Source organism: Mustela erminea, chromosome 19 (assembly GCF_009829155.1).
Source record: "Mustela erminea isolate mMusErm1 chromosome 19, mMusErm1.Pri, whole genome shotgun sequence".
NCBI lineage: Eukaryota > Metazoa > Chordata > Mammalia > Carnivora > Mustelidae > Mustela > Mustela erminea.
Window position 1 is genome coordinate 10,361,069 of NC_045632.1, and position 27,751 is coordinate 10,388,819.

At 47.6% G+C, this 27,751-nt stretch overlaps 2 protein-coding genes across 13 annotated transcripts in view; one reads left to right on the plus strand and one right to left on the minus strand.

The window, feature by feature from the left end:
- The window catches only part of LOC116579282 (leukocyte immunoglobulin-like receptor subfamily A member 6), a 355,647-nt gene that overhangs the window by 25,802 nt on the left and 302,094 nt on the right, over window positions 1-27,751 (plus strand). The gene's annotated exons all lie outside the window — the stretch shown is intronic.
- LOC116580015 (immunoglobulin superfamily member 1-like) lies at window positions 986-27,722 on the minus strand. The gene is made up of 16 exons (XM_032326053.1): window positions 27,554-27,722; window positions 27,308-27,343; window positions 26,856-27,143; window positions 26,395-26,694; window positions 25,890-26,171; window positions 25,287-25,586; window positions 23,142-23,280; window positions 9,770-9,827; window positions 8,977-9,109; window positions 8,716-8,751; window positions 8,248-8,535; window positions 7,804-8,106; window positions 7,283-7,579; window positions 6,763-7,065; window positions 5,376-5,516; window positions 986-1,739 (listed from the first exon to the last, which is right to left on the minus strand). The coding sequence occupies exons 1-16, from the start codon at window positions 27,615-27,617 to the stop codon at window positions 1,603-1,605; spliced, it is 3,105 nt and encodes a 1,034-aa protein (XP_032181944.1). The 5' UTR covers window positions 27,618-27,722; the 3' UTR covers window positions 986-1,602.

Genomic DNA, 27,751 nt, shown 5'->3' on the forward strand with positions numbered 1-27,751 from the left:
CCAGAAGCAATTGGAACCCCAGCAGAGGCAGAGAACTAAGCTGAGTCCCTGCTGCTGCCTGGGACTGCGGAGGGCTGGAAGGGATGATTTTTGCACCCGTGTGGATGAAGAGGGGTTCCCCATGGTCCTCTCAGTGGGGAAGGCATGGGGATCCTGGAGGTCAGGCTGCATCCTCAGGAGAGACAGGAAGGGCTTTGGGGGTGGATCCCTCAACACACAGAGGGAGCCTCTGCCCCTAGGACTGCGATCATACCCTCCGGGGGGTGGGGGATGTTTCCCAGCATCCCACTATAGAAAGAGAATGGGAGAGAAGGCATTTTCAGAAATTCACGTTTTTAGGTAGTGGACTATTTTCAGTCTGTGAACGGTTGCCAAGTGTTGTAGTTCACTTCACTTAGAACAGGAACCCAGGGGGCGCCTGGGCTGCTCGGTGCCTTCAAGTCTCTGACTCTTGATTTTGGTTTAGGTCATGATCTCAAGGTCGTTGGATTGAGCTCTGGGTCCAGGCTGAGGTCAAGCTCTGTTTTCTGCCCAGAGTATGTTTGTCCCTGTCCCTCAGCGCCTGCCCTCACTTTCTCTCTCATTTAAGTAATAAATAAAATCTTAAAAAAATTAAGATTAGGAACCCAGATGTGGACAGGAGCCCAGGCGTGAACAGGAGGCCAGGATGGAGAAGGTACAGCATGAAGGAAAAATGGCAGACACATAAGCACTGGAAAATATTGGAGACAGACACAGCTGCACACACAAGCATTCCCACATGCGCACGCACGCGCACGTGCACACACACACACACACACACACACACACACATGCACTTTGGGGTCTCCAGTGAGGTGTGTCCCCTGCAGGATCACATTCACTCGTGAAGATGGTGTATCCATGACTCCCACCTGGGTGCACAGTGCATTCACATGGCTCCTTGATGTTGCCCATGATGGGTGTGTTTACGCCAAAGAAATGGGCAAATGTTATGAATCACAACTTAAAATAAACAAACATTTATTCCTTGCACCTCACACATCCCTGAGCTCACTCAAACTGATGGTGTCTCTGGAAGATTCCACCAGGTGTCACCGCACGAGGAAAGAAGAGCTCTGTGAGTCTAGAGAGGGTTCAGGGAATGGTTTTGGAGTCATCTGTTCCAAAGCAGGCCTGATTTTCACCCACTTATTTACTTATGAAAACAGAGTCTGTGTTTTCGGCTGAGGAATGGAGGGCGATAGTGGACATCAGGGAAGGTGGAAATGGAAAGTGAAGGAAAATGTATCCCCTGAAGGTGGACCAGAGCTGCCGCTGTAAGAAGGTATGAACCAGCCCTGCTGTGTGGGATGAACCCTCAAGTCACAGGGATGAGGAAAGACGGGGCAGTCAAGGATGTCCAGCAATGCAGGAGGGAAAGCCCCACAGGTCACGGGGGACAAGTCCTGGGCAAGAAGCAGCCCAGACATGTCCTGCACCTGAACCATGCTCCCCCTCGATGTTGTCAGCAGACAGATCAGCGAGGGTGAGCTGCAGGCTTTCCTCCAGATCCCTCTGGGCACCTGGGATGCATGCCCACAGCTCTGCTATATGGAATGGTGGCTTTGTTCCCCCTCATGTTTAGCTCCTGGCTGTGTCTGGGGTCCTTCTCTTGCTGTGCTGAGCCTCTAGCAGCAGAATCCCAAGGACCACCAGGATCAAGGCAGCCATGCCCATGCAGGCCAGATTCTCCACCGTGTAATCTCTGGGGTCCAAGCCTAGGAATGAGGACAGAGAGGTTGCAGAGGTCAGAGAAGACCCACATCCCCCATATCCTGCATGTCCATGCAGGGGACCTGCCTCCCCTGGACAGGACACCCCTCTCCACAGCAGTCCCATCACTTAGAATTTCTCCTAGTCTCCACTGCTGGGGTCTGACTTGTTTTGGGGTGGGCTCATGGTGCCAGCTGCTTCTGCAGGTAAGATGGAAGCTGATGGAAGGAGTTGGAGACTCCCGTCTAGCCTGTCCCCAGCTTGTCACTATGGATAGTTCCTGAACTAGCCCTTCTCTGCACTAGAGGGCTTTCCTCTGCTCTCCTCACTGGATTCCTTAAGCCTCCTTGTTCTCTTTAATTTCAGACTTTGCTCCTGAGTCACTCGGGATAGATTCTGGTTGTGCCCCACCAGATCAGGGTTGCAGAGAAAAATGGCCTCCCAGCACAGAAATCATCATGTTCTTGCATGTTCTCTGCTCAGTATGGTCTGTCTGTTCCTCAACAGGAGGGTGGTCGGTCTGTGGCATGTGGAGACAGGATGGGGACAGGAGAGTCTGGACTCAGGCTTTGGGGAACTAGAGGCAGGTCAGGGACATGTGCCCAGAAGAAGGATTCTCCATCATCATCTCGCTATTTGGGGACAAACTCTAGAAATCTGGTGAGATTTGAAGTCGGGATAGATAATCATTTTGTTTGCATCGAAAAGACAACCTCTGTCCGCACTAAATCACAGACCAGACCTGAGGAAGTGCATACATGTGGATTTCATATACGAAATCATTGATATCTCTTAACCCAGTTTTCATATGAAAAGCAAGAAAGTAAAAAAAAAAGGAAAAACAAAATATGAACCAATTCTTATTATAAAGATTCATCCAAATAGTCTACGTAATATTACCTTATTGAATTCAGAAAATACCAGTGAACAGTAAATGTTATGTGGTTGGGTTAACCCCCAAATGTCTGAAACCAGGAAGCCTTTCTAAAGAGCCTTGTATTGTTAAAATCAAGGAAAAAGCATAGCTGTTCAGCAGACAGACATCGTTCAGGAAAATAATGCATTAAAAATTTTTTTTAAAGATTTTATTTATTTACTTAACAGAGACAGAGAGAGAGAGAGAGAGAGATCATAAGTAGGCAGGGAGGCAGGCAGAGAGAGAAAGCGGGGGAAGCAGGCTCCCTGCTGAGCAGAGAGCCCAATGCAGGTCTCGATCCAGGACCCTGAGATCATGACTTGAGCTGAAGGCAGAGGCTTAACCCACTGAGTCACCCAGGTGCCCCCCAAGAATGCATTTTTAATAAGATCCTAATGAAGCAGGAAAATGAGTTGAAATAGATAGGTCAACAGTGCTTTCGATATAAAAATAGATTTTTAATGAGCTTGCTTTTAAAGTCAGTTTTGGGTATAAATCAAGTTGTTTCCGTGACGTGAATCTTGTGGCTATTTTCTCTGTCCTTTGAAGCGAGAAACATAGCTGTGCATTTTAGACATGAGACAGTGAAATTTCCACGTGTTTGTGGTTATGATCATTTTCGGCAGCATATTGAACAGTGGTTGAAAGGGAGAGAGCACATTGAGTTCACAGGATATAAAAATACACCCAAACTCACACTTCTCTTAGGCTTGCTCAGCAATTACTCAGACAGCTGACGTACGTGGTGTTAGAGTGGGTGAGCTGTTCCTATAACAGACTATGAAGTGACACCACTTAAAGGAATGAAGTTCAAAGACTTTGAAGTTCATGTATGTGACAAATCACTGAATGTTATACATGGAAAAATAACAAAGTGAGACTCATCGAAAATGTGCTAACACTCGGAAGCACCAATCGAAGAGTTAGTAAAGGATCTGTACTCAAGGGACTACAGAACACTCATGAAAGAAATTGAAGAAGACACAAAAAGATGGAAGACTATTCCATGCTCATGGATCAGAAGAATAAGCATTGTTAAAATATCTCTACTGCCCAGAGCAATCTATACTTTCTGTGCCATCCCAAACAAAATACCACCAGCATTTTTCAAAGTGCTGGAACAAACAATCCTAAAATTTGTATCAAGCAGAAAAGACCCCAAATTGCTAAGGAAATGTTGAAAAAGAAAAACAAAGCTGGGGTTATCATGTTGCCTGACTTCCAGCTTTATTATGAAGCTGTGATTACCAAGACAGCATGGTACAGGCACAAAAGCAGACACACAGACCAGTGGAATAGAGTAGAGCCCAGATATGGACCCTCAACTCTATGGCCAACTTATCTTCGACAAAGCAGGGGAAAATATCCAGTGGAAAAAAGACAGTCTCTTCAATAAATGGTGCTGGGAAAACTGGACAGCTGTGTAGAGAAGGATGAAACTTGACCATTCTCTGATACCATACACAAAGATAAACTCAAAATGGATAAAAGACCTCAATGTGAGGCAGCAATCTATCAAAATCCTAGAAGAGAACATAGGCAGTAATCTCTCCGACATTGGCCACAGCAACTTCTTTCAAGACATGTCTAAAAAGGCAAGGGAAACAAAAGCAAAAATGAACTTTTGGGACTTCATCAGGATGTAAAGTTTCTGCACAGCAAAGGAAACAGTTAACAAAACAATGAGGCAACCCATGGAATGGGAGAAGATATTTGCAAATGACACTACAAACAAAGGGCTGATATCCAAGATCTGTAAAGAACTCCTCAAACTCAACACCCCAAAAAAACAGATAATCATGTCATAAAATGGGCAGAAGACATGAACGGACACTTCTCCAAATAAGACAAATGGCTAACAGACAAATGAAAAAATGTTCATCATCACTAGCCATCAGGGAAATTCAAGTCAAAACCACATTGCGATACCACCTCGCACCAGTAAGAATGGCCAAAATTAACAAGACAGGAAACACCAAGTGTTGGAGAGGATGTGGAGAAAGGGGGACACTCTTACACTGTTGGTGGGAATGCAAGCTGGTGCAGCCATTCTGGAAAACAGTGTGGAGATTCCTTAAGAAATTAAAAGTAAGGCTACCCTATGACCCTGCAGTTGCACTACTGGGTATTGACCCCAAAGGTACAGATGTAGTAAAAAGAAAGGCCATCTGTACCCCAATGTTCATAGCAGCAATGTCCATGATAGTCAAACTGTGGAAAGAGCCAAGATGCCCTTCAATGGATGAATGGATAAGGAAGATGTTGTCCTTATACACTATGGAGTATTATGCCACCCTCAGAAAAGATGAATACCCAACTTTTGTAGCAACATGGATGGGACTGGAAGAGATTATGCTGAGTGAAATAAGTCAAGCAGAGAAAAGTCAATTATCATATGGTTTCACTTATTTGTGGAGCATAAGGAATAACATGGAGGACATTGGGAATTGGAGAAGAGAAGGGAGTTGGGGGAAATCGGAGGGGAGACGAACAATGAGAGACTGTGGACTCTGAGGGTTTCAGAGCGGAGGGGCAGGGGGTTGGGAGAGCCTGGTGGTGAGTATTAAGGATGACACAGATTGCATGGAGCACTGGGTGTGATGCATAAACAATGAATTCTGGAACACGGAAAAATAAAATATAATTAAAAAAATTAAATTAAAAAATTAAATTTAAATTTAAAAGATTTTTTAAATTAAAAAATAAATAATAATAATAAAAAGACCTGGGAATGCCAGAGCTTGTTCCCCACAAGGACTGTGTGAATCCAGTCTAACCCCAATGCATACAGGAGAAAGAGGACTGGTTTCTGAGTCTGGCGTCCTTGTCACCTGAGTTCCCTTTGCCATCATCTGCAGGTGCTGCTCTAGAAGGTATGAGAAGCAGACACAGGGACACTGGACCAGCGACCACACACAACACAGAGTGGACACCAATGTACATGGACATGGGGTGCAGCCTCCCTGGGGACTCCCGTGAGCCAGACTCCACCCTCCTGGCTCTCAGGTGTGCACCGAGGGGCATGGAGGCCCCCAGGTGAGCACGGGGGTGGGGGCAGCAGAGCGGTGCCCGCAGGTGGGGAGGCTTCTGTCCAGTAGAGCATACCGGGGGGCTGACAACACCATCAGATTCTGCTATGGAGGGACAGGAGGTAAGTGGGAGGCGCTGTCCACTCACCATTGCCCTCGCTCACCGCCCACGCAGCCCCTACTCCTTACTCTGCTGAGACTGCAGGATGGGGGACCCCGGGTGCACACTGTGGATCTTCCCAACCTTTCAAGGGCAGGATCCTCCTCTGTGGAGCCCCTGCAATCCCCACATGTGTTACTATGTCAGGCTTTCCAGAGACTTGTGTCCTGAGCTGAGCACAAGGTCAGGGCTGCTCACCTGAGACCAGGACTCCAGGGGATCACTGGGCTGTGACAACACATGGGGGAGTGGCAGGTGCCAGCCAGCGCCACCAGAGAACTCTGAACTGAGAGGCAGCTCAGAACCTGCTCCCCATGGACCCACCCACCAAGGCAGACAGAGATCCTCACTCACCCTCAGAGCCTCTGGGGTCAGTAAGGGTGAGGTACCGGGCTGCACCTCCCCCACTGGGCCCCTCCCCCTCCCTCTGCCATGACCACCGCAGCCCCCTTCACCAGCCTCAGAGCTCCTGGAGCCCCATCATTCCCCTGGCATCTATGAGAGCCTAGAAGAAAAGTCCCTGGAGAGCAGCCCTTGTGACTCACAGTCTACTGAGCCTGGCCCTGTGGTCGGGGGGGGCCCCGTGGTTAGTGGGCCGGGGTCTATAGAGGGTCCTGGGGAAAAGACAGGAGTGTGGAGGGGCTGGAGCTTCCCCTGAGACCCTGTCTCTGCTCTCACTCTTCCTCCTCATGTGCCCTGTGACCCCCAAAGCTCCTCCTCTCCCAGGAGAATCCTGGGGCTGGGGTGAGGGACAGGCAAGTGTGGGAGGACCTGTTTCCCTCCTACACCATGCATGAGGGGTAGACCCCTCTGCTGACATTCCCTTGGAACCCCCCACTTCCATCCTAGACCAGACCCCTCCTGGTCGCAGGGCCCTGAAGAAAATGTTGGGACACAGAGGGGACAAGGTCAGGGACCCTCACCTGAGACCAGGAGCTCCAGAGGATCACTGGGATGTGACAACAGGTAGGGGGAGGTGCTGGCGGAGCCATAGCACCTGTAGGACCCCCCATGGGCTGAGGTCACAGGACTCATGGGGAATTCAGCCTGGTGCTGCCCAGCTCGGTACTGTGATCTAAGACGCAGCGGGGGATCGGCTGCCCCCTCCTTGGACAGAAGGAAAGTGTCCACAGAGCTCCGTGATTGACACAGCAGGGTCACATTCTCTCCTGGGGCCACCATGGGTCCAGGCTGCACTGAGAGGGAGGGTGTGTAGGGCAGCTGTCCTAGGGAGAGGAAGGGCGGGTGAGGGACTGTCCAGCCCTTGATCTGAACTGCGTCTGTCTGTGTCCTCCGAGTCTGTCCCTTCCTATCCCCTGTCTCTCTCTGTCTCTCTCCCTCCCTGGTGACCCCACACCCCTGGTCCCGGCCATCACCACCTGGGGCTCGCCTGGCAGGACCTGTGCAGAGTCTGGAGTCCTGATAGATGCTGTGAGACCTCACCTGCCAACAGGATGTCCAGGGGGTCACTAGGGGCTGACCATTCAGAGGAGTGGTTGTGTCCACCGTAGCACTTGTACCGGCCCCCAAGGGAGGTTCTCACCAGGCCCAGGTAGAAGGTTGCCCCCGAGAGCCCAGGCTGGGTCTGCCGGCTAAGCCGCCGTGGAAGGTCAGGTGCCCCCTCCTTGGACAGAGCGAATTTGTCGTAGCCGACATCAGAGCGACACTGGAGGGTCAGCCTCTGTCCAGAGGTCACGACAGTGTCCTGCTGGGTCAGGAGGGAGGGCTTCCCCGACACACCTGGGAGAGACCAGCCGTGGATGGCAGGGGCTGCTTCTCCCCAAACCTCCCTTCTCCCGTCCTGATCCCCGGGTCTCACTGTCCATCACGGTCAGTGACGCTGACCTGCGAGTCCCCGTGGTCCCCTCTCCCACCCTCTCATTGGGGCTCCCCTGGGAGCAGAGTCCGCGTTAACCTGTCTGGTGCCTCAAAACACAGATGGGGCAACAGTCAGACTTTCTCACCTGAGACCAGCAGCTCCAGGGGGTCACTGGGGTCCGACCACACCTGGGGGGTGTTGCTGTAATAGCCGTAGCATCGGAACGTCCACCTGAGGCTGGGGGTCACGGGGCCCACAGGGAACAGGGCCTGGGTCCCCCCACGGGGGGCTGGCTGGGAGCCCAGGGTCCAGGAGGGCTGGCGCTCTCCTTCCTTCATCAGAATGAACCCGTGGAATCCCATCTGTGAGGCACACTGGAGGGTCACGTTCCCTCCTGAGGTCACGACAGGGCTGGGCAGAGCTGAGAGGCTGGGTTTGCCCTGGGATCCTAGGAGAGGAGGAGGGGGTGGTGTGAAATGAGGCTCAGATCTCCCACATTATCCCCAGGCTGGGCTGTGAGAGGGAGACCCCTGAGAGCCCCCCTTCCTGAGGGCAGAGCCTGGGGTTGGGACCCTGAGTGGGCTCGCACCTGTCACCACCACCAGCTCCAGGGGGTCACTGGGCTCTGACCAGCCAGTGGGACTGAGATAGTCACAGCGGTATCTTCCTGCATATATGTCTGCCATGTGTGTGATGGGGAATTTGACCTTGTCTTTGGATTCCAGTGGCTTCTGTCTGTCCCAGGTCTCTAACTCTCCCTCTTTATGCAGGCGGTACTCCTGGACTTCCAGGCCCCCCTGACACCAGATGGTCACAGATGTCCCCCAAGGCATCACAGAGCCTGGCTCAGCCCAGACAGTGGGTCTGGGGAGGGTCCCTGGAAGGAAACAGAGCTGGGACAGAGACCTTTCCCACCCCCAGGTCCCAGCTCTGCCCCAAACCCCTAGACGTCCCCCTCGGTCAGCCCAGAACATCTGTTCTCCATCCCCTGATGCCTGGTGGGTGGCCCCTGTCTCCAGTGAGGAGGTGGGACTGGGACCCCTGGGGTCAGACTCACCTGTCTGGGCTTGGGTCCTGGAGGCCAGACTCAGCCCTGTAAGAGAGTCCCTGTGAGAGGTTTGCCCCAAATCCTAGCAGATCCTCTCCTCCTGTGAGCCTCCTGAGCCAGGGGTCTCCGACAGACCAGGGCCTGCGAGTCCCCGTGGTCCCCTCTCCCACCCTCTCATTGGGGCTCCCCTGGGAGCAGAGTCCGCGTTAACCCAGACCCCTTCTGGGTCCCTCCCAGACTAGAGTGTCCCCTCCCCTCCTCATATCTCACGGAGACAGAGCAGGGCTGTGAGGGTGGGGGTCATGGCTTCTCCTCTCTGCTTCCGGCTGTGCAGATGGAGGGTCGACTGTGACCGCGGGACAGACAGACACAAAGGGTGTGGCCATGCGGTGGCCAGTTCTTCCTGTCATGGTGTTGTCACGTGAGCAGCCCCACAGGAAGGGGAACAGTCAGTCCCTCCCCTGAGCCCTGCTTTGGTGTCCATGACGGTGTGTCTGGTGGACTCCCAGGCTTCCTAAGATATCTCATCCAGGTGAGGAGACCAGGGCAGGTCCTTCCCTCCCAAAGCCTCCCCATGGGGTCTCCTTTTCCCCAGCACACCCCTGGGCCCTCACCATGGATGGGTCCCCAGACCCAGAGCTGCTGCAGGGAACATGGGTTCCTGCTGTGCTGGGGAGCTCATGTCAGCACAGACACTCATGTGACATCTCTGAATGGCTCAGGTCAAGGTCATGGTGACAATGAGCCCAGAGGAGAGATACGGGCACATGGGGAATGGAACACTACCCCGCTCATGGCCCCGGAGTGTGGGCTCTCTTTATGACACTGCTTCCAAGGACTTCTCTGTTTTGCTCGGACACTGTCCACCTCTGGCCTTGCTGGGAACATCCCAGACTGCCCGTCCTGGCTTCTTGGTGCCCCTTGTTCCTGGGGCTGAGCTGACCTCCTCACCCTGCGGTCTGTGTGCGAGCATCAGGGGACGTGTATTTGTGCTAGAGCTCTGATTTTGCAGGAAAGCGGATCTTCATCGAACTATTCTTGGACTGTCCACTGCCAGCCTGACCTTGGGCGGCGTGTCCTTGCTCTGCTCCTCAGTTCCCATCTGCTGATGTCGTCCTGAACTGCATCCCCCAGAGTGAGTGTGGGGATTGGGAGTCGGGGTCATGGGAGGGATGGGGAGCTGTGAGTTTCCAGACTAGGTAAGACAAGCATGGGCTGGGGGTCCCGTCGTGGTGATGGGGTCCCGGGTCCAGACTCTGCATCCAGGTGGCTGGTTCGTGTGCCCGCTGGAGACCTTGTCTGCTCTGAATACCGGATTGCTGCTCACAGCACGTCTGAACTATGCAGACACAGAGACATGCAGGTAAAGGGGAAATGAACTTCTCCAGAAGCAATTGGAACCCCAGCAGAGGCAGAGAACTAAGCTGAGTTCCCGCTGCTGCCTGGGACCACAGAGGGCTGGTAGGGATGATTTTCCACCTGTGTGGATGAAGAGGGGTTCCCCAGGGTCCTCTCAGTGGGGAGCACTCAGGGCTCCAGGAGAAGGTTGGGCCACAACCTCTTGAGAAACAAGAAGGTGTAACTGTCCCGCAGAACAATGTATTACTTAAAATATAACCCATGGGAAATTTTACTAGTTACCAAGTACATTTAGATGCAGTCTCAAGAAAAATACATACCGGCACCAGGCCTCTGGGGAAGAGGACGATATAAGGCCTTGAAGCAGAGCAGCTGGGGATGCCGGGTATCTCATGCTTCAGTTTTTGGTTATCTCCACTCCCCGACCCCCCGCCCAAGAGGGCCTGTGACTAGTTAGATAAGTCCTTTTTTTCTTTCTTTTCAGCCTAACAGTATTCATTGTTTTTGCACCACACCCAGTGCTCCATGCAATCTGTGCCCTCTATAATACCCACCACCTGGTTCCCCAACCTCCCATCCCTCGCCGCTTCACACCCCTCAGATTGTTTTTCAGAGTCCATAGTCTCTCATGGTTCACCTCCCATTCCAAAGTCCTTTGAGTGTGCTTGTTCAACTCTAAACTTTATACTACTTTTACAGACATATTTTGCCCTCCTTGTTTATCTACAAGGCATGTGACTAGTGTTTGGCCTTCTTCAGCTCTTCTGTTGGTTACTGTTTGTTTCTATCTAATAAAAACGGGACTGAGGAGTTGTTCGGGGTGACAGTCTTCTCTACTGCTGTCTCCTGCGCCCTTTCTCTTGCAGCTGACTTGTTTGTGCCTCATTCTTCTCCCATGCGACGCCAGGAAGCGGCAAGTGGCGACTGAACAGGGACCAGAAATGAAACTGGAGAAGAAACCCCAATGTGAGTTTTGCACGGCTGTGCCTTTTTCCCGCTGGTGAGTTGTGAGTACTTATCGCAGGGTATGGGTAGTCTAGAGAGCACAAACGATTATCGCCCTTACGTTTGCTTATTGAGACGGCTCCTAAAGGCGGGAAGAGCAAAAGTCAGCGAGGGCCAACTAATGGAGCTTTTAAAAGTAATTTAAGAACATTGCTCCTGGTTCCCTATATTAGGGACTTTAGATTTACAAACATGGGAAAAAAGTAGGTCATGAGTTAAAACTTTTGCATGCTAAAGGAAAACCAATTGCAATTACTATATGGTCTACTTGGACCCTCATTCACTCCGTTTTGGAGCCTTTACAAACCCCTGATTTGGAGAGTGATAATGAATGTTCAGGAGAAACTAAAAAAGAGGAACCTGAACATGCCATCCAGGAGGAGAAAGAAATTACTAAGGCCACCGTAAAGGAATATATAAGGGAGGAATCTCCTTCTCCTCCTCCTCCAATAACAGAACAAAAGGTGCAAATGGCACTGTCACCATCGGCCCCACCATCCTATAAGAAGGCACCATTTAGTGAAAAAGATGAAAAAATACATGCTATCAGCCGTTCAGTAAGGCCTCCTTGAAGCACAGCGAGCGGGAGACCTAGATGCCTTACATTTTAATTTCCCAGTTATTATTAGAGAACATGTCGCTCCAGGACATGATCCTAACAACCCTAATGGTATCTGTGAGACCAGGCATGAGCCTTTTTCCCTTCAAATTATTGAAGGAACTAAAACAGGCAGTACAAAACTATGGAGTTAATTCTCCATTTACAATGGGAATCACTCAAGGCATCGCAGAAGGCAATTGACTTATTCCGATTGATTGATCATTGTTAGCAAAAACAGTTCTATCTTCAAGTGAGTTCTTGCAATTTATTTATTTATTTTTAAATTTTTAAATAAATATATAGTGTATTTTTAGCCCCAGGGGTACAGGTGTGTGAATTGCCAGGTTATACACTTCACAGCACTCACCACAGCACACACCCCTCCCCCCAATGTTCATAACCCCACCACCCTCTCCCAACCCCTCCTCCCCCCAGCAACCCTCAGTTTGTACTGCGAGAATAAGAGTCTCTTATGGTTTGTCTCCCTCCCGATCCCATCTTGTTTCATTTATTATTTTCCTACTCCCCAAGCCCCCATGTTGCATCTCCACTTCCTCATATCAGGGAGATCATGTGACAGTTGTCTTTCTCCGATTGACTTATTTCACTAAGCATAATACCCTCTAGTTCCATCCACGTCATTCAAATGGCAAGATTTCATTTCTTTTGATTGCTGCATAGTATTCCGTTGTATATATATACCACATCTTCTTTATCCATTCATCTGTTGATGAACATCTAGGTTCTCTCCATAGTTTGGCTATTGTGGACATTGCCACTATAAATACTCAGGTGCACGTGCCCCTTTGGATCACTACATTTGTATCTTTAGGGTAAATACCCAGTAGTGCAATTGCTGGGTCATAGGGTACTTCTATTTTCAACTTTTTGAGTTCTTGCAGTTTAAAACATGGTGGCAAGATCATTCAGAAACAGCAACTGCCCATAACAGAGCTAGTAATGTTCCTATTTCCATGGAGCAGTTCATGGGTGTTGGGCCGTGGGCCTGGGTGCAAGACCAGGTACAAATGAATGAACAAGCTATTGAGCAGCTCCGGCATTGTTGTTTGAGAGCCTGGGAAAGAATAGAATCTCAGGGAGAGAAGTGCTCTTCTTTTCAAAAGGTGGTACAAGGTCCAAAAGAACACTATACTGATTTTATTGTGAGATTACAAGAGGCTGTCAAAAGACAGATAAATAATCTGGAGGCTGCTGATACCAGTCTTCAGCTGTTGGCTTATGAGAATGCTAATACTGATTGTAAGAAACTGGTAGCACCCTTTAAAGCAAGGGAACATTGACGGATTGTATTAAGCTATGCCAAGGAGTAGGAACAGAGACCTATAAAGCTGATTTGTTAGCTCAAGCAATGGCTGCTCTGACCACAGGAAAATTTCAAGGACGATGTTTCCACTGTGGGCAAGCAGGGCATAATAAAGCTCAGGGTAGGCGAAAAGGAAAATTCCCTCCACCAAATGTAAAAAATAAATCACCTGGTCTCCCTCCCAAATGTAAAAAGGGAAATCATTGGGCAAGTCAATGTCATTCCAAATTTAGCAAGGATGGATCCCGCCTTCAGGGAAACTTATTTTGGGGCAAGCCTTCAGCCCCCAAAAACAAAGGGGCCAATTCTCCCTTAATGCCCAGCTTTCAAACAAATGTACTGTTTCATATTTATTACGTGCTATGGCTTGTAGTGCTGGATTAGATATCCCCATTCCCAAAGATTATCTCTTAATGCCTACCAAGCTTCCTGCTAAAATCCCAACTAATATTTATGGCCCTTTACCAAAGGGAACCACTGGGTTACTTTTGTGGGAGATCTGGCCTTACTTCAAAGGGAGTACTAGTTCATACTGGCATTATTGATTCAGATTATACTGGTGAACTTTCAGTGATGTATACTACTGCGGCTCCATACCGTTTTCAAAAAGGAGACTGCATTGCCCAGTTGCTACTTGGGCCCTATCTACAGGGTCAGTCTAAAAACAAACAAAGAAACTCCAATGGGTTGGAAGCACTGGGAAAACTGGAGCATATTTGACTGAGAAAATTTATCAAGATAGACAAATTTGTCATCCTAAAATACAAGGAAAGGAATTTTCAGGTCTAACTGATACTGGAGCTGATGTCTCTATCACAAGCTCATTACATTGGCCTAAAAAATGGCCATATAATTCCTCTTCTATTACTATTACGGGATTATGGCAGGCTGGCAATGTGTGTCAGAGCTCCAATATTCTTTTCTGAGAAGGACCTGAGGGTCAAAAGGGTTATCTGCAGCCATGTATTGTAGACTTACTCATTAACCTTTGGGGGCGAGATTTACTAAATCAATGGGAAGCCTCTCTGGTTATACCTTCCCCTAAGGAGGATTACCAGATTTTTCACTGAGGGCCACTGCTCCTGAACCCATTAAGTTACATTGGAAGAAGGACAAACCTGTTTGGGTGGAGCAGTGGCCCTTAACACCAGAGAAACTACTTTACAAGCCCTGGTTGAGGAACAGATAAGAAAAGGGTATATTGAAGAATCTCACAGTCGTTGGAATTCACCAGTCTTTGTTATTAAGAAAAATCAGGAAAATGGAGAATTTAACAGAACTTCGTATGGTTAATTCTGTTATCCAGCCCATGGGGTCTCTCCAACCTGGATTGCCTTTGCCTAATCTAGTCCCACGCAAATGGCCAATAGTTATCATAGATTAACAGGATTGCTTTTATACTATACCACTTGTTAAGGAAGACTGTCTCCGTTTTGCTTTCACTATTCCCAGTGTAAATTTAAAAGAACCAGCCAAACGATATCAATGGAGAGTTCTACGACAGGGAATGTTAAATAGCCCCACTATGTGTCAGGAGTATGTGGCAAGAGTTATACAGCTGGTTAGAAATCAACTTCCACAAATTTATCTCATCCATTATATGGATGATATATTATGTGCAGCCTCTGATAACATGCAATTGCAGGGGGGCATTTAAAATGCTTCGATTACAATTTGAAAAATACAAACTAATTATAGTTCCGTAAAAAATACAAGTCACCACACCTTTCTCATATTTGGGCTTCATTATGGATAGGACCTCAGTTAAACCACAGAAAGTTCAAATCTGTAGAAATAAAATTACAACCTTGAATGATTTGCAAAAATTATTGGGAGCCATTAATTGGATAAGACCTAAAATTGGAATTCCCACCTATGCTTGGCAGCATCTATTTGCCTCTTTAAAGGGAGATCCTAATTTAAACAGCCCTAGTACCCTATCAAAAGGGGCCTTAAAAGAATTACAATTTGTTGAAAGCCAGATTCAATCAATGCAAACAGATAGAGTCCAGCTTGAGATACCATTAGATCATCTCATTTTTCATACCCCACATAAATGCACGGGATTAATTATTCAGGAAAAACTAATCATAGAATGGGTTTTTCTTCCAAATAATACTGTTAAAACACTCACTACCTATATAGACCATATTGACAGTATTATTCAATTAGGAAGAAAAAGAACTCGCCAAATACAGGGATATGATGCGCAGGTTATTGTTCTGCCTTTAAATAAGACACAAATTGAAATGGCATTCCAAAATAATTTAAATTGACAAATTGCCCTTAGTGGCTTTCCTGGAAACACTTCTTCTCATTATCCCTCTTTACCTGTTGTTTCCTTTTTAAAACATACCGCTTTTGTCCTTCCTAAAATTACTTCTAAAAATCCAATAACAGATGCCCCTATTTACTTTTCTGATGGCTCTGTCAAAGGCAAAGCCTGTTATAATGGTCCTACCTCAAAGGTCATATCTACTATCGGTCTCTCAGCACAGAAATCAGAATTAATGGCGGTTATTACATTGTTTCAAGATGTTTCTTCTGCATTTAATCTGTTATCTGATTCTTTATATACAGTGTATGTTCTACAGCATATTGAAGCTCCTACTATTTCTACACTGATGTCTCCCTCCACTCATTATTTCATCATTTACAACCCCTTATTCATCAGGGCTCTGCCCCTTTCTATGCTACTTATATCCGACGTCACACTGGACTTCCTGGGCCATTAACCAAAGGTAATGAAATAGCTGATTCTCTTGCTTTCTCAGCTTTTCAGGAAGCTTCCGATTTTCACTCTCTTACACATGTAAACAAAAAATGACTTCAACACAAATTCCCTATCACTAAGGAACAAGCAAATTCTATTGTCCACTCCTGCTCTTCTTGTGCTGCCATCAATCTGCCTACACAGCCAGCGGGCATCAACCCACGAGGCATAACAGGCAATGAAATATGGCAGATGGTTGTTACATCCCTTCATTTGGGAAACAATCCTTTATTCATGTTACTGTAGACACATATTCTTGCTTCATATGGGCTACAGCTCAAACAGGAGAAACTGCTGCACATGTTATCAGACATCTCCACTCTGCCTTTGCAGTCATGAGAATGCCCAAAGCTATAAAAACTGATAATGCACCTGCTTATGTTTCCAGTAAGCTTCAATCCTTCTGTAATTTATGGAATATTAAACATTCCACTAGCATCCCATATAATCCTCAAGGACAAGGAATTGTAGAGTGGGCTAATCAAATATTAAAATTACAGCTTCATAAACAAAAAGAGAAAATACAAGGTCCCTCTCAAGAAATATTAGCACAACTTTTATTTACTCTTTTTTGAATCGTGATTATAAAAACACTGCAGCAATAGAAAGACATTTTAGTAAAGAAAAACAAGAAAAGACCTATCCTCCAACGGGGTGGAAAATTATTACTTCTAATCAATGGCTCCCTGGTAACTTAGTTACCTGGGGAAAGGGATATGCATGTGTATTACCCGACGATTCCGTCGAGCCCAAGTGGGTGCCCTTTCATTTCATAAAGTTTCGTCATGAGCAAGAGGAAAAGATTCGGATTTGAACCAGTCCCACCTACCATCAGCTTTGAGGGTCTCACCTTAAAGAGCACTCAGATCACAATACCTGGGACAGACAGAGCAAGGATTCAACTTGGGGCCAGATAAAGAAGCTGACCAAGAAAGCAGAGGCAGTTCTGGAGAATGAGCAGCGTCCTTTCGCCCCTGACAACATGGTGGTAACTACGATGGCTCTCCTCACGGTAGCCGTAAGTCTTCCTGGGTGTTATGCACAAATAAATAACTTTACTTATTGGGCTTATACCCAATCCTCCCCTTCTCCTTCCAGTAGAGTGGGGAGAAGATATAATACCAATTTGTTTGAGTGCCTCAAAATGGGTACCTGGAATTTTGGATCCTAGATTGCCACGATTGTCACTAGAGGAGGGCAGAAATATTAATCTTACCTTAGGATATAAAAATAGACTAATATGTATCAACAATCATTCCAGTTGTCTTATCCCTGATGATCAAAGATGGTCTGTGGACTTTCCTACTGATAATTATCTGACTGAAGTTCAGTTACATTTACTCTCCACTAGAGGATTCCTAGCCAATGAATATCAGGGTCCTAGCTATAGCACAGCAGCACCCCCTATTCCCGAACGCAAACTGACACAAATGTGGTCTGATGAGGGAATTCACCCTTTATGGGAGGATTGTGGAGCTCCTCACCCCAGTATTGTTATTAATGATTCCTATGGAATTGTATGGGACTGGTCCCCTAAAGGGATGGCAGTCACCAGTTGCACTGGGAGACCCTGTTCCTCTCATCGAAATTTAAAATGGCAAGTTTTTGATGATCTCATTTTACCACAAACCTTAACCTGAGGAGATGCGCCTCTGGCCTGGCTTGGGCAAGGACTTTCCGTGCCATCCCCTTTTGTGAATTATCATAAAAGACAAAAGAATTTATGGAAGGTCACCACTGCTTTTAATCACATCAGAGTTTGGGATGGCTCTTACATTTGTCAGTCTAATAACTATGCATTCTCCTTTTTCCCAATGAAAGAAGAATGGGTAAAAGCTTGTGTTAGAGATCCCTATGTTTTTGTTATTGGAAAATGACTTTTGATCATAACAATAGAGAAATAAACTGATGTAAAATGTTCACCTGTGTGGATGAGAATGTTTATGCAGACAATTCTATCATTCTCATAGCTAGAAGAAGAATAGGCATCTGGTTACCAGTGAAACACCACCGTGTTTGGGAAAGCTCTCCAGATATGCATGTACTTTTAACTGGGTCCATAGAACAAAAAGATTTCTTGGGTTGCTTATAACAGCTATTTTAGGAATTTTTGCCATTACTGCTACAGCTACCACCACAGGAATAGCCTTGCATCAAAATGTACAAACCACACAAGTTGTACAAAAGTGGCACGAGAATGCTAGCAAAGCTTGGAATCAACAAACGATCATAGATCAAAAATTAGATGAAGGTATTTCTGATTAAGAAGCAGCCATGATATATATAGGAGATGATCTTCAAAATATAAAGCTTAGGCTTCACATTTTATGTGACTGGAATGTTTCTTCCTTCTGTTTTACTCCCCATGCCTATAATGAATCAGAAATATCATGCAGCAAGATTCGCTGTCATATCACTAATCATTATGGTGATAATCTAACTTTAGATATTAAATGACTTCAAGATACTACTCAAGGCATTACTCACTCATCATTGCAATCAGTTCCAGGAGTGAGTGTTGCACAAAGGATTAACAATATTCTGTCTAATTTAACCTTTTTACTTGAATCAAACAAACTGGTCTCGGTGTTATAGGTGGAATGATTATTCTTTTTTTAAAATTTATTTTTTATTTATTTTCAGCATAACAGTATTCATTATTTTTGCACCACACCCAGTGCTCCATGCAATCCGTGCCCTCTATCATACCCACCACCTGGTTCCCCCAACCTCCCACCCCCCACCCCTTCAAAACCCTCAGATTGTTTTTCAGAGTCCATAGTCTCTCATGGTTCACCTCCCCTTCCAATTTCTCCCAACCCCCTTCTCCTCTCTATCTCCCCATGTCCTCCATGCTATTAGTTATGCTCCACAAATAAGTGAAACCATATGATAATTGACTCTCTCTGCTTGACTTATTTCACTCAGCATAATCTCTTCCAGTCCAGTCCATGTTGCTACAAAAGTTGGGTATTCGTCCTTTCTGATGGAGGCATAATACTCCATACCGTATATAGACCACATCTTCCTTATCCACTTGTCCGTTGAAGGGCATCTTGGTTCTTTCCACAGTTTGTTGACCGTGGCCACTGCTGCTATGAACATTGGGGTACAGATGGCCCTTCTTTTCACTCCACCTGTATCTTTGGGTTAAATACCCAGTAGTGCAATGGCAGGGTCATAGGGAAGTTGTATATTTAATTTCTTGAGGAATCTCCACACTGTTCTCCAAAGAGGCTGCACCAACTTGCATTCCCACCAACAGTGGAAGAGGGTTCCCCTTTCTCCACATCCCCTCCAACACATGTTGTTCCCTGTCTTGCTAATTGATTATTCTTTTTATTGCTATAATCTTTTTATGCTTAGTCCTCAGACACACACAAAAATCCCTCCAACGACTGATGGATCAAGAAGTTGCTAAATCAACTTTTCTACTTCTGCACAAACAAAAAGAAGGAAATGTAACTGTCCCTCAGAACAATGTATTACTTAAAATATAACCCAGTTACCAAGCACATTTAGATATAGCCTCAAGAAAAACACATACTGGCAACAGGCCTCTGGGGGAGAGAATGATATACGGCCTTGAGGCGGAGCAGCTGGGGATGCCCTGGCTCGCTCAGGGTGGAACGCCGCCTGCTTCATTTTTCCGTTATCTCCCCTTTCCCCCCGGAGAGCACCTGTGACTAGTTAGATAAGTCCTTTGAATGTGCTTGTTCGACTATAAACTTTATACTGCTTGACCAGAAATATTTTGCCCTCCTTCTTGTTTATCTACAATGTGTATGACTAATGTTTGTCCTTCTTCAGCTCTTCTGTTGGTTACTGTTTCTATCTAATAGAAGCGGGACTGAGGACTTGTTCTGGGCAACAGCCTTTTTTACTGTTGTCCCCTGCTCCCTTTCTCTTGCAGCTGACTTGTTTGTACCTTGTTCTTCCTCCGTGTGCCATCATGAAGTGGCAAGAAGGGATTCAGGACTGATTGCCTTAACACCCAGAGGGGGCTTTCTGTCCTAGCACTGGAATCTTACACTCACACAAGGGGAAGCGGTTGCCAAGGGCAGAAACCACTGTGGGCATGCCCACTTTGCCATGCCTAAGTCCTAGAGAAGCTATAGGAGGAACCTGTCTGGAAAATCAGGTGAGTGGAAATTCAGCCTTCCAACAAGGGTCACCACAAGAAGGAATCCTAACAACAAGAAAGAGCCCTACAAAAGACAACCGTAATGCTCACTAAGAATGCTCTCACTGTACATCTGAAAGTAGAATGCTAGGAAGATACAGAGTTATCTTAAGTGAAGGCTGTGTTTAAACGTCCGAGAGAAAAAGGAGGACGCTGACTTTTTGAGACAAGAGGCAATTGTAGAAATGAATTAGAGATCTTAATGGTGGGCACCTGGGTGGCTCAGTGGGTTAAAGCCTCTGCCTTTGGCTCAGGTCATGATCCCAGCATCCTGGGATCGAGCCCCACATTGGGCTCCCTGCTGAGCATGGAGCCTGCTTTCTCCTCTCCCTGCCTGCCTCTCTGCCTACTTATTATCTCTGTCTGTCAAATAAATAAGCAAAACCTTAAAAAAAAGATAAAAATGAAAAGCTAAACAGGAAGCTAGAACAGAATATTGAAGAATTTTTCCAGAAAGTGGAATATCTAGACCAGAAAAGGAAATTTCAGGCACTTGAGGTAGAATGAAGACGACCAAGGTCACAGGTAGCATGTCAGGAAGAAAGACCTGATAACGTTGTCTGCCAACAGCCTAAGAGGTAAGTAGTTGAGCGTTTTCCACAGATGAGGAAAGACCATTTAAATGGTAGTGGACACATATTTAAAAATAAAACCCGTATCTTGATACTTCATAGTAAAATGCAGAAATCCAGGGTACATTAGCTTTTAAAATTCTACATTTTATCATACATTTCAACATAGTTAATGTTATTTGTGAATTTCACCTCAATTGAAAAATATGTAATAAGGGCTGGTCTGGGCCACCAGAACTTCCTGAAACTCCTTCCTGGGGAAAATGCAAATATCATTCATAAAATGAGGTGCTCACTCAAAGGCAGAAAAAGGTTTCAGAAGATACTGAAAATCATCGCCAAGGAATTCATTATTGGGAAAGGATTTTACACTGATCCAGGTTTCTAGTGAGGGCGAACATGAGAACACCGGCAGAGACAGATTCCTTTGTTCTGGGACCAGGAGACATATCTGCCCTCACTCAAGTCAGCGTGTCAGGCTGTGCCTTCAGGAGAGATGGAGAGGAGCTGTGGGTTAGATCCTCAACCACCAGTTGGCTTTTCCCTCCAAACAGTTAGGTCTTGTCCTTTCCTTAGGGTGAGAAGATGTTAAGAAATATATAGATAAAGAAAGACAACCATACCTGCCAGAGGAAATCTTAGCAGTGATTTCCGAAGTCTTCCATATCACCCAGTCCTTTCTAAACTTCATATAATTAAAAAATTTTTTTTAAAGATTTTATTTATTTATTTGACAGAGAGAGATCACAAGTAGGCAGAGAGACAGGCAGAGAGAGATGGGTAAGCAGGCTCCCCGCTGAGCAGAAAGCCCGACGCGGGACTCGATCCCAGGACCCCGAGATCATGACCCAAGCCGAAGGCAGCGGCTCAACCCACCGAGCCACCCAGGCGCCCAATTAAAAAAAATTTTAAGTGTAGTATCTATTTTGAAAACTTGTTTTTACTAATAAAATGTCCTTTAAAAAATTCAAATTCAATTAACCAACATGTAGTACATCATTCATTTCAGATGTAGAGCTTAGCTATTTATCAGTTACATAGAACACCCAGTGTTCACTTAAAAAAAATCATCATGCTAGTTTGTTCTAGTGTGTAGAAGAGAAATTGTCACTCCTGAGACCTGGATTTTTTTTACTGTGTTATGTTAGTGACCATACAGTACGTCATTAGTGTTTGATGGACTGTTCCATGATTGTTGTTTGCAGATAACACCCGGTGCTCCATGCAGTGCATGCCCCCCTGAATACCCATCACCAGGTTCACCCTCCACCAGCCCCCCGAAACCTTCAGTTTGTTTCTCAGAGTCCATAGTGTCTATTTGTTTCTCTGATTCCCTCCTTCACTTTTTCCTTTCCTTCTCCTAATGTGCCCCATGTTACTCCTTATGTTCCACAAATAAGTGAAACCATATGATAATTGGCTCTCTCTGCTTGACTTTTTTCACTCAGCATAATCTTCAGTCCCATTCATGTGGATGTAAAAGTTGAGTATTCATCCTTTCTGACGGCTAACTATGGATATTCCATTGTACATATGGGCCACATGTTCTTTATCCGTTCATCTGTTGAAGGGCATCTTGGCTCTTTCCACAGTTTAGCTATTGTGGATATTGCTGCTATGAACACCTTATAAACATGTAAATTTATAGTGTAAGGTATTGATTGACACATACTGCAAGGTGATTACCACCACGTCTTTAACTAATACCTGTTGCATTTTTCTCCTCCTCACATGGGAGAGACCACTGTAATCATGACTTCCTAACTCTGCATTCAGTGAATTCCCACAGGCGGCTTCAAGTTGGCCACAGAACGAGTATTTTCACCAAAGAAATCAATAAAGGCCTTAAATCAGGACTTTTGCAAGAATGGCATTTTCTTTTTTTTTTTAATTTATTTTTTATTTTCAGCATAACAATATTCATTATTTTTGCACCACACCCAGTGCTCCATGCAATCCGTGCCCTCTGTAATATCCACCACCTGGTACCCCGACCTCCCACCCCCCACCCCTTCAAAACCCTCAGATTGTTCTTAAAGCCAGTTGACCCACAGCTTGTGGTTCTCACTACACACACTGGATGCTCATCCCAAGTGATGATAACACTGGAGAAATTGTATCATTTATCATGTGATGAAGAGGGAATGTCTTGTGGGTCCAGATTCTTCTTTTACAGAATGATTTTCAATGTATTTTTTCCAAACTGGACTTGCTGTGCATCCATCTGTTCAGTATTTAAAACAGAATCTGTGTTCTGAGCTGAAGAGTACACACACCGGAGAATTGAGGAAAAAGCATTCCACGAAACTGGACCAGAGAAAAAGGGTGGAGCCAGAGCTACTGGGGGGGATTAGCCTCAAGTCATAGGGTTGAGGAAAGAAGGAAGCTAGTCCAGAAAGTGTCAAGGAAAAGTCACAGAGAAATTACCACAATTTAATTGCCGAAGAGGCGCCATAGCACCGACCCAGACATTTTCCTGCACCCAAACCATGTTAACACCCAGAATATTCTCAGTAGAATGTTTCCTCAACTTATGCACAGATATTCTTCCAGAAACTCTTGGTATCATTCATTCCATTTTCAAAGTTCTACTTCACTGTCCGTCTTCTCGCTCTCACGTGTATGTCCTGGCTGCATCTTGGGGTCTTCCCTGACGGTGCCGAGCTTGAAAGAGCAGCACCCCGAGAACCATCAGGATCAAGGCAGAGATCCCCAACCGGATAAGATTCTCCATGGTGTAATCTTGGCTGTTTGACACTAGAGACCGTGGACAAAGAGATTGTGGTGGTCAGAACGTGTTGACGTGACCCTGGCAACCTACATGTCCACCTTCCTGCATTTATTGACAGGATGTGTCCCTGTGAGCCCCTCATATAACTCAGAATTCCTCCTTATTCATCCATTCTGGAGGCTTGTTTTATGGTTCTCTGACGGCACCAGCTACACCTGAGAGGCCAAAACAGAGCCTGTGGTTGGGGAGACTTAGATACTTAAGTAATCTCTTTCCTCTTCTCCAGGGAGTCCCTGAAACTTGCTAATGCCATCTCAATCCTTTAAGTGAGCGTCTCTAGAGTCTCACCCTCCATCTAATTAGGAGGCAATAATAAACATGGGAAGCTTCATTTTTATCCTGAGGACCAGGAACATGGACGAGTGAAAAGCAGGGTCCACCTTTTCATTCCCGTACATCCGCCAACTCCTTCTGGTCCCTGAGTTGGGATTATATATTTCTACATCATTTTCCATCTTTATCTATATATGTGTTCTTTTTTGAAAATAACATGTGATCTGACAAACACTGGCTGTTATACACAGCTAATGAATCATTGAACATTACACCAAACACTAATAATGTACTTATATGTTGGCTAATTGAACTTAATAAAAATAAATGGTGGATCATATAGCACATATCAGGCATTTTCCTATGAGCAAGGATTCCCATAATTCACATCACTGCTAACCATTCACTCAATGTGTTGTCTAGATATGAAGGCGGATGAGAAACAGACAAACAAACAAACAAACAAACAAAAACAAAAAAACCCCACAACCTCCCCGATAAAAGATAAAAGAAAAAAGTCAGATGGGCACATGGACGAACATACAGAGATCTGCCTCCAAGTATCTAGAAATACTAGGTACCTCTAGGGTGGGGGAGGGAATGCTAGACATGAATTCTTATGGAAGATGTTTTGGAGGATGGCCTGATCCGCTGACACATTGGTGCTCCTGGAAATTGGGCAGAAATCCAGCCTTTCTCTCTTTCCTTTCACATCCGGCCAAGAGTTAGTGATGGAGAAAGGGCACGTTCAGATACAGAAGTCCCAAGAAAGAGGAATTCCAGAATATCTCCCAGAGAACTCACTGGTACCAAATTTCCTATCTGGTTTAGTCTTTTGAAACCCAGGGTAGGATTCAACCTTTGGTAACTGGGAGAACAAAGTCTCGGATATGAATGGAGTTTTGTCAGTGTCTCAGTCAGGAGTGGCCGGTCCATCTCGGCTCGAGCTGTGACTACCAGGGACCCCCCAGCCTCCCGACCTAAAGATGAGAGTCACCCTTTACTGTGCTCTACCTACGGTAGGCCTGGTTCCACAGGTGCCGTGATAGTCTGACTTTCTACATAGCAGCACCCAGGACAGAGACAGCCAGCTCTTCTCTGCACCTGACCTGGGCTTCCTCAGGCTTTTCCTCTCCCACTAACACACAGTGTGCCCCCACGATCTCAATGTTGCTGGAGACACGAGGCAACTCTCTTCAAATCCCCCCAACCCCCATCTCCAGGTCCAGTGGGAACAACCCCTTTGTGAATATATGAAGTGTGGAGGATCAACTTAGTTCAGCCCAGGACTGGAGAGGCTGTGTATGCTCTAGGCTAAGAGGACTCTGTTCCCAGCAGACATGAAGATTGTCTGTGGGGTGCAGGAGTGTAGAGTCCAAATGCTGCTTGGAGGAAGGGGGTGCTGTGGGGCTGTGCTGGGTCTTCTGTCCCACTCAGCCCTACTGCTCCTTGTCACCGCTTGTCTTTTATATTCTTTTGTCTCCTCCCTGCAGTCACCTAGTCCTCTGTCCCTCTAGTCAGGGTAAGACATGGAGAGGGCATGGCCCTGTCCGTCTTTTCATCCACCACAGAGAGGGGTAACCCAGTGGTTGAACTCCTTGTTGTCCCCTCCATCCCCTCCCAGCTCAGAGCTCTTCAGGGACAGGACTGTGACTCAAGCGTTAGAGCCGTCAATGGACATGGGTTGTGGGCTCCTAACCTGAGACCAGGAGCTCCAGGGGGTCACTGGGCTGTGACAACAGGTAGGGGGAGTTGCTGTGTGAGCCATAGCACCGGTAGGTCCCCTCGAGGTCTGAGGTCACGGGACTCAGGATGAAGTTGACCTGATAATGTTTTGCTGTGTACTGCGGACGAAGGACCTGGGGAGGAGCGAGGGACCCCTCCTTGAACAGGTGGAAGGTATCAGACCAGATCTCAGAGCGACACTGCAGGGTCACATTCTCTCCCCAGGACACTGAAGTCCCCGGCTGGGCTGAGAGGGACGGTTTCTCATACATTCCTGGGGGAGAGGAAGGTCGTGACATGTAAAGAGCCACCCCTCCCCACCTGCCCTTGACCCTGGGCTGGGGGGCCACCATCCTCTCCCAGGGACTCTGTGTGGGACCCCCTCTCAGCACCTCCCATCTCTCTGAGTGGGTCCTTTATCTCCATGGCCCTCACTGTCCCTTTCTCAGTCCCTGTCTCTAGACCACATCCCACCTCAGCCTGTGCTCCTGGCCCTCTCCCTGGACCCCATCACCCAGGGGCAACCGGTCCCAGGCCCTGAGCAGACAGTTAGGACATGGGTCAGGGGGCTCCTCACCTGTGATCAGGACACCCAGAGGGGCACTGGGGGCCGACCAGGTGGAGGAGAGCTTGTGTCCACAGTAGCATCGATACTGGCCCCCATGGGTGCGGTTCACAGAGCCCAAGAGGAAGTTGGGGCTGGGTTGCCCTTCTAGACTCTGAGGAGCTCTGAGCTCCTCATCCTTGGTCAGAGCGAATCTGTCAAAGCCAGTCTCTGAGTGACACTGGAGGGTCAGGCTGTCTCCAGACTGCACCAGGGAGCCCGGCTGGGCCGTGAGGGAGGGCTCCTTGTAGACACCTGGACAGCAGGGGACAGTGGTACTGGGGACACACTCCCTGCATGGCCCAGGGCCTGCAGTGAGGCTCTCATAGGCCCCTTCCAAGTTCTCCCACCTGCGGCTCTGGCCCCGGGACAGCAGTGTCAATCACCCCCCATCAACCCCAGGGTTCCACTATGCATATAGCTTAGGTCAGTCATCGGGGTCCAGGAGGTAGATGGGGTGAGGCTGTGGCTCCCTCACCTATGACCTGAAGGTGCAGAGGGTCACTGGGATGTGACCACGAATCCGGGTACGACTGGGGAGAAATGTAGCATCTGTAGGTCCCCGCATGGGAGGTGTTCACAGGGCCCACATGGAAGATCCCCTGCCCCCTCTCACGACGGAACATCCACTCCAGGTGTTGGGGTGCATCAGCCTCCTGCTCCTTCAGCAGACGGAATGACCCCCGTGGCCACGATGAGCTACAGGAGAGGGACACGTTCCCTCCCAAGGCCACCACAGGGCCTGGGTTGGCTGAGAGGGAGGGTGCCTCATGCTGTCCTGAGGGAGAAGGAGGGAGCTGGTTACAGGACCATCACCCCATGGACCCCACGGGCCCCATGTACTGTGGGCTGTGAACAAGGGGTCCCCCTGAAGCCACAGTCCATTCCCTTCTGCCTGGAGGAGGGGCACAGGGAGAGAGGACCAGCTCCTGCCCTCACCTGTCATCACCAGAGGCAGGAGGTCACTGGGTTGTGAGAAGATCTCCCCAATCTGATAAAAACACTGGTATTGCCCTACATTGTGTGAGCTCATGGATGTAATGGAGAAGCCGGCCTTGTTGCTGGAATCCCGTGAGGTGTTCAAGGTCTCCAAGGGCACAATGAGCCTGTCTTTATACAGATAGTAGTCGTCAGCCTGCAGAGACGCCTGACACCAGATGGTCACATGGCTCCCCTTGGTGACCATGGGGCTGGGATCAGCCCAGATGGAGGGTTTGGGGAGGGTCCCTGGAAAGGAATCAGATGGAGAGTTGCAAGGGGGCCCTTTTCTCAGCTTCCCACCTGTCACCCGAAGGCCCCTCCCACATGAGTCACTATCAACCCTGACCCTGTGTGCCCCCCGGCTGCTCAGGGGGTTGTTGGTGGAGACAGGAGATCTGGGGAAGACTCACCGATCTGTGCCTGGTCCCACAGGCCCCGACAGAGCCCTGCAAGAGAGTTCCTGTGAGTGCTTCCCACACCCACACGCAGCTGCTCCAGGCCTGGTCTGGGCCCTTGGGTGTTGGGGTCACATCTGGGGCGAACACATCCTTCCCCAAGAAGTTCTGCCCCTACTGATCCTGCCCAGTCCTGAGGTCTTTCAGGGACTAGGACCTGGGGTGGATGACCCGGTCCCTCTTCTTTTCCAGAAAGCTCACCGAGGCAGAGAAGAACAGTGAGGGCTGGTGAGGCAACTTTTCTTGGCAGCTCGCCAGGCGCCATCTTTTAATGGCGGAGGCCGCCCTGGCCAGGGGCTGGCCTCCGACACTACTGATCCTCCCCAGTCCTGAGGTCTTTCAGGGACTAGGACCTGGGGTGGATATGACCTGGTCCCTCTTCTTTTCCAGAAAGCTCAC

Excerpts from the sequence above, each read along its gene's own strand:
- LOC116580015 (XM_032326053.1), bottom strand. The coding sequence starts at position 27,617 with ATGGCGCCTGGCGAGCTGCCAAGAAAAGTTGCCTCACCAGCCCTCACT. Across the intron at positions 9,828-23,141 it reads GATGCAGCCAGGACATACAC|TTCAGGACGACATCAGCAGA; the intron begins GTGAGAGCGAGA and ends TGGGGGATGCAG. Across the intron at positions 7,580-7,803 it reads CCTGGAGCTGCTGGTCTCAG|GTGTGTCGGGGAAGCCCTCC; the intron begins GTGAGAAAGTCT and ends GGTCTCTCCCAG.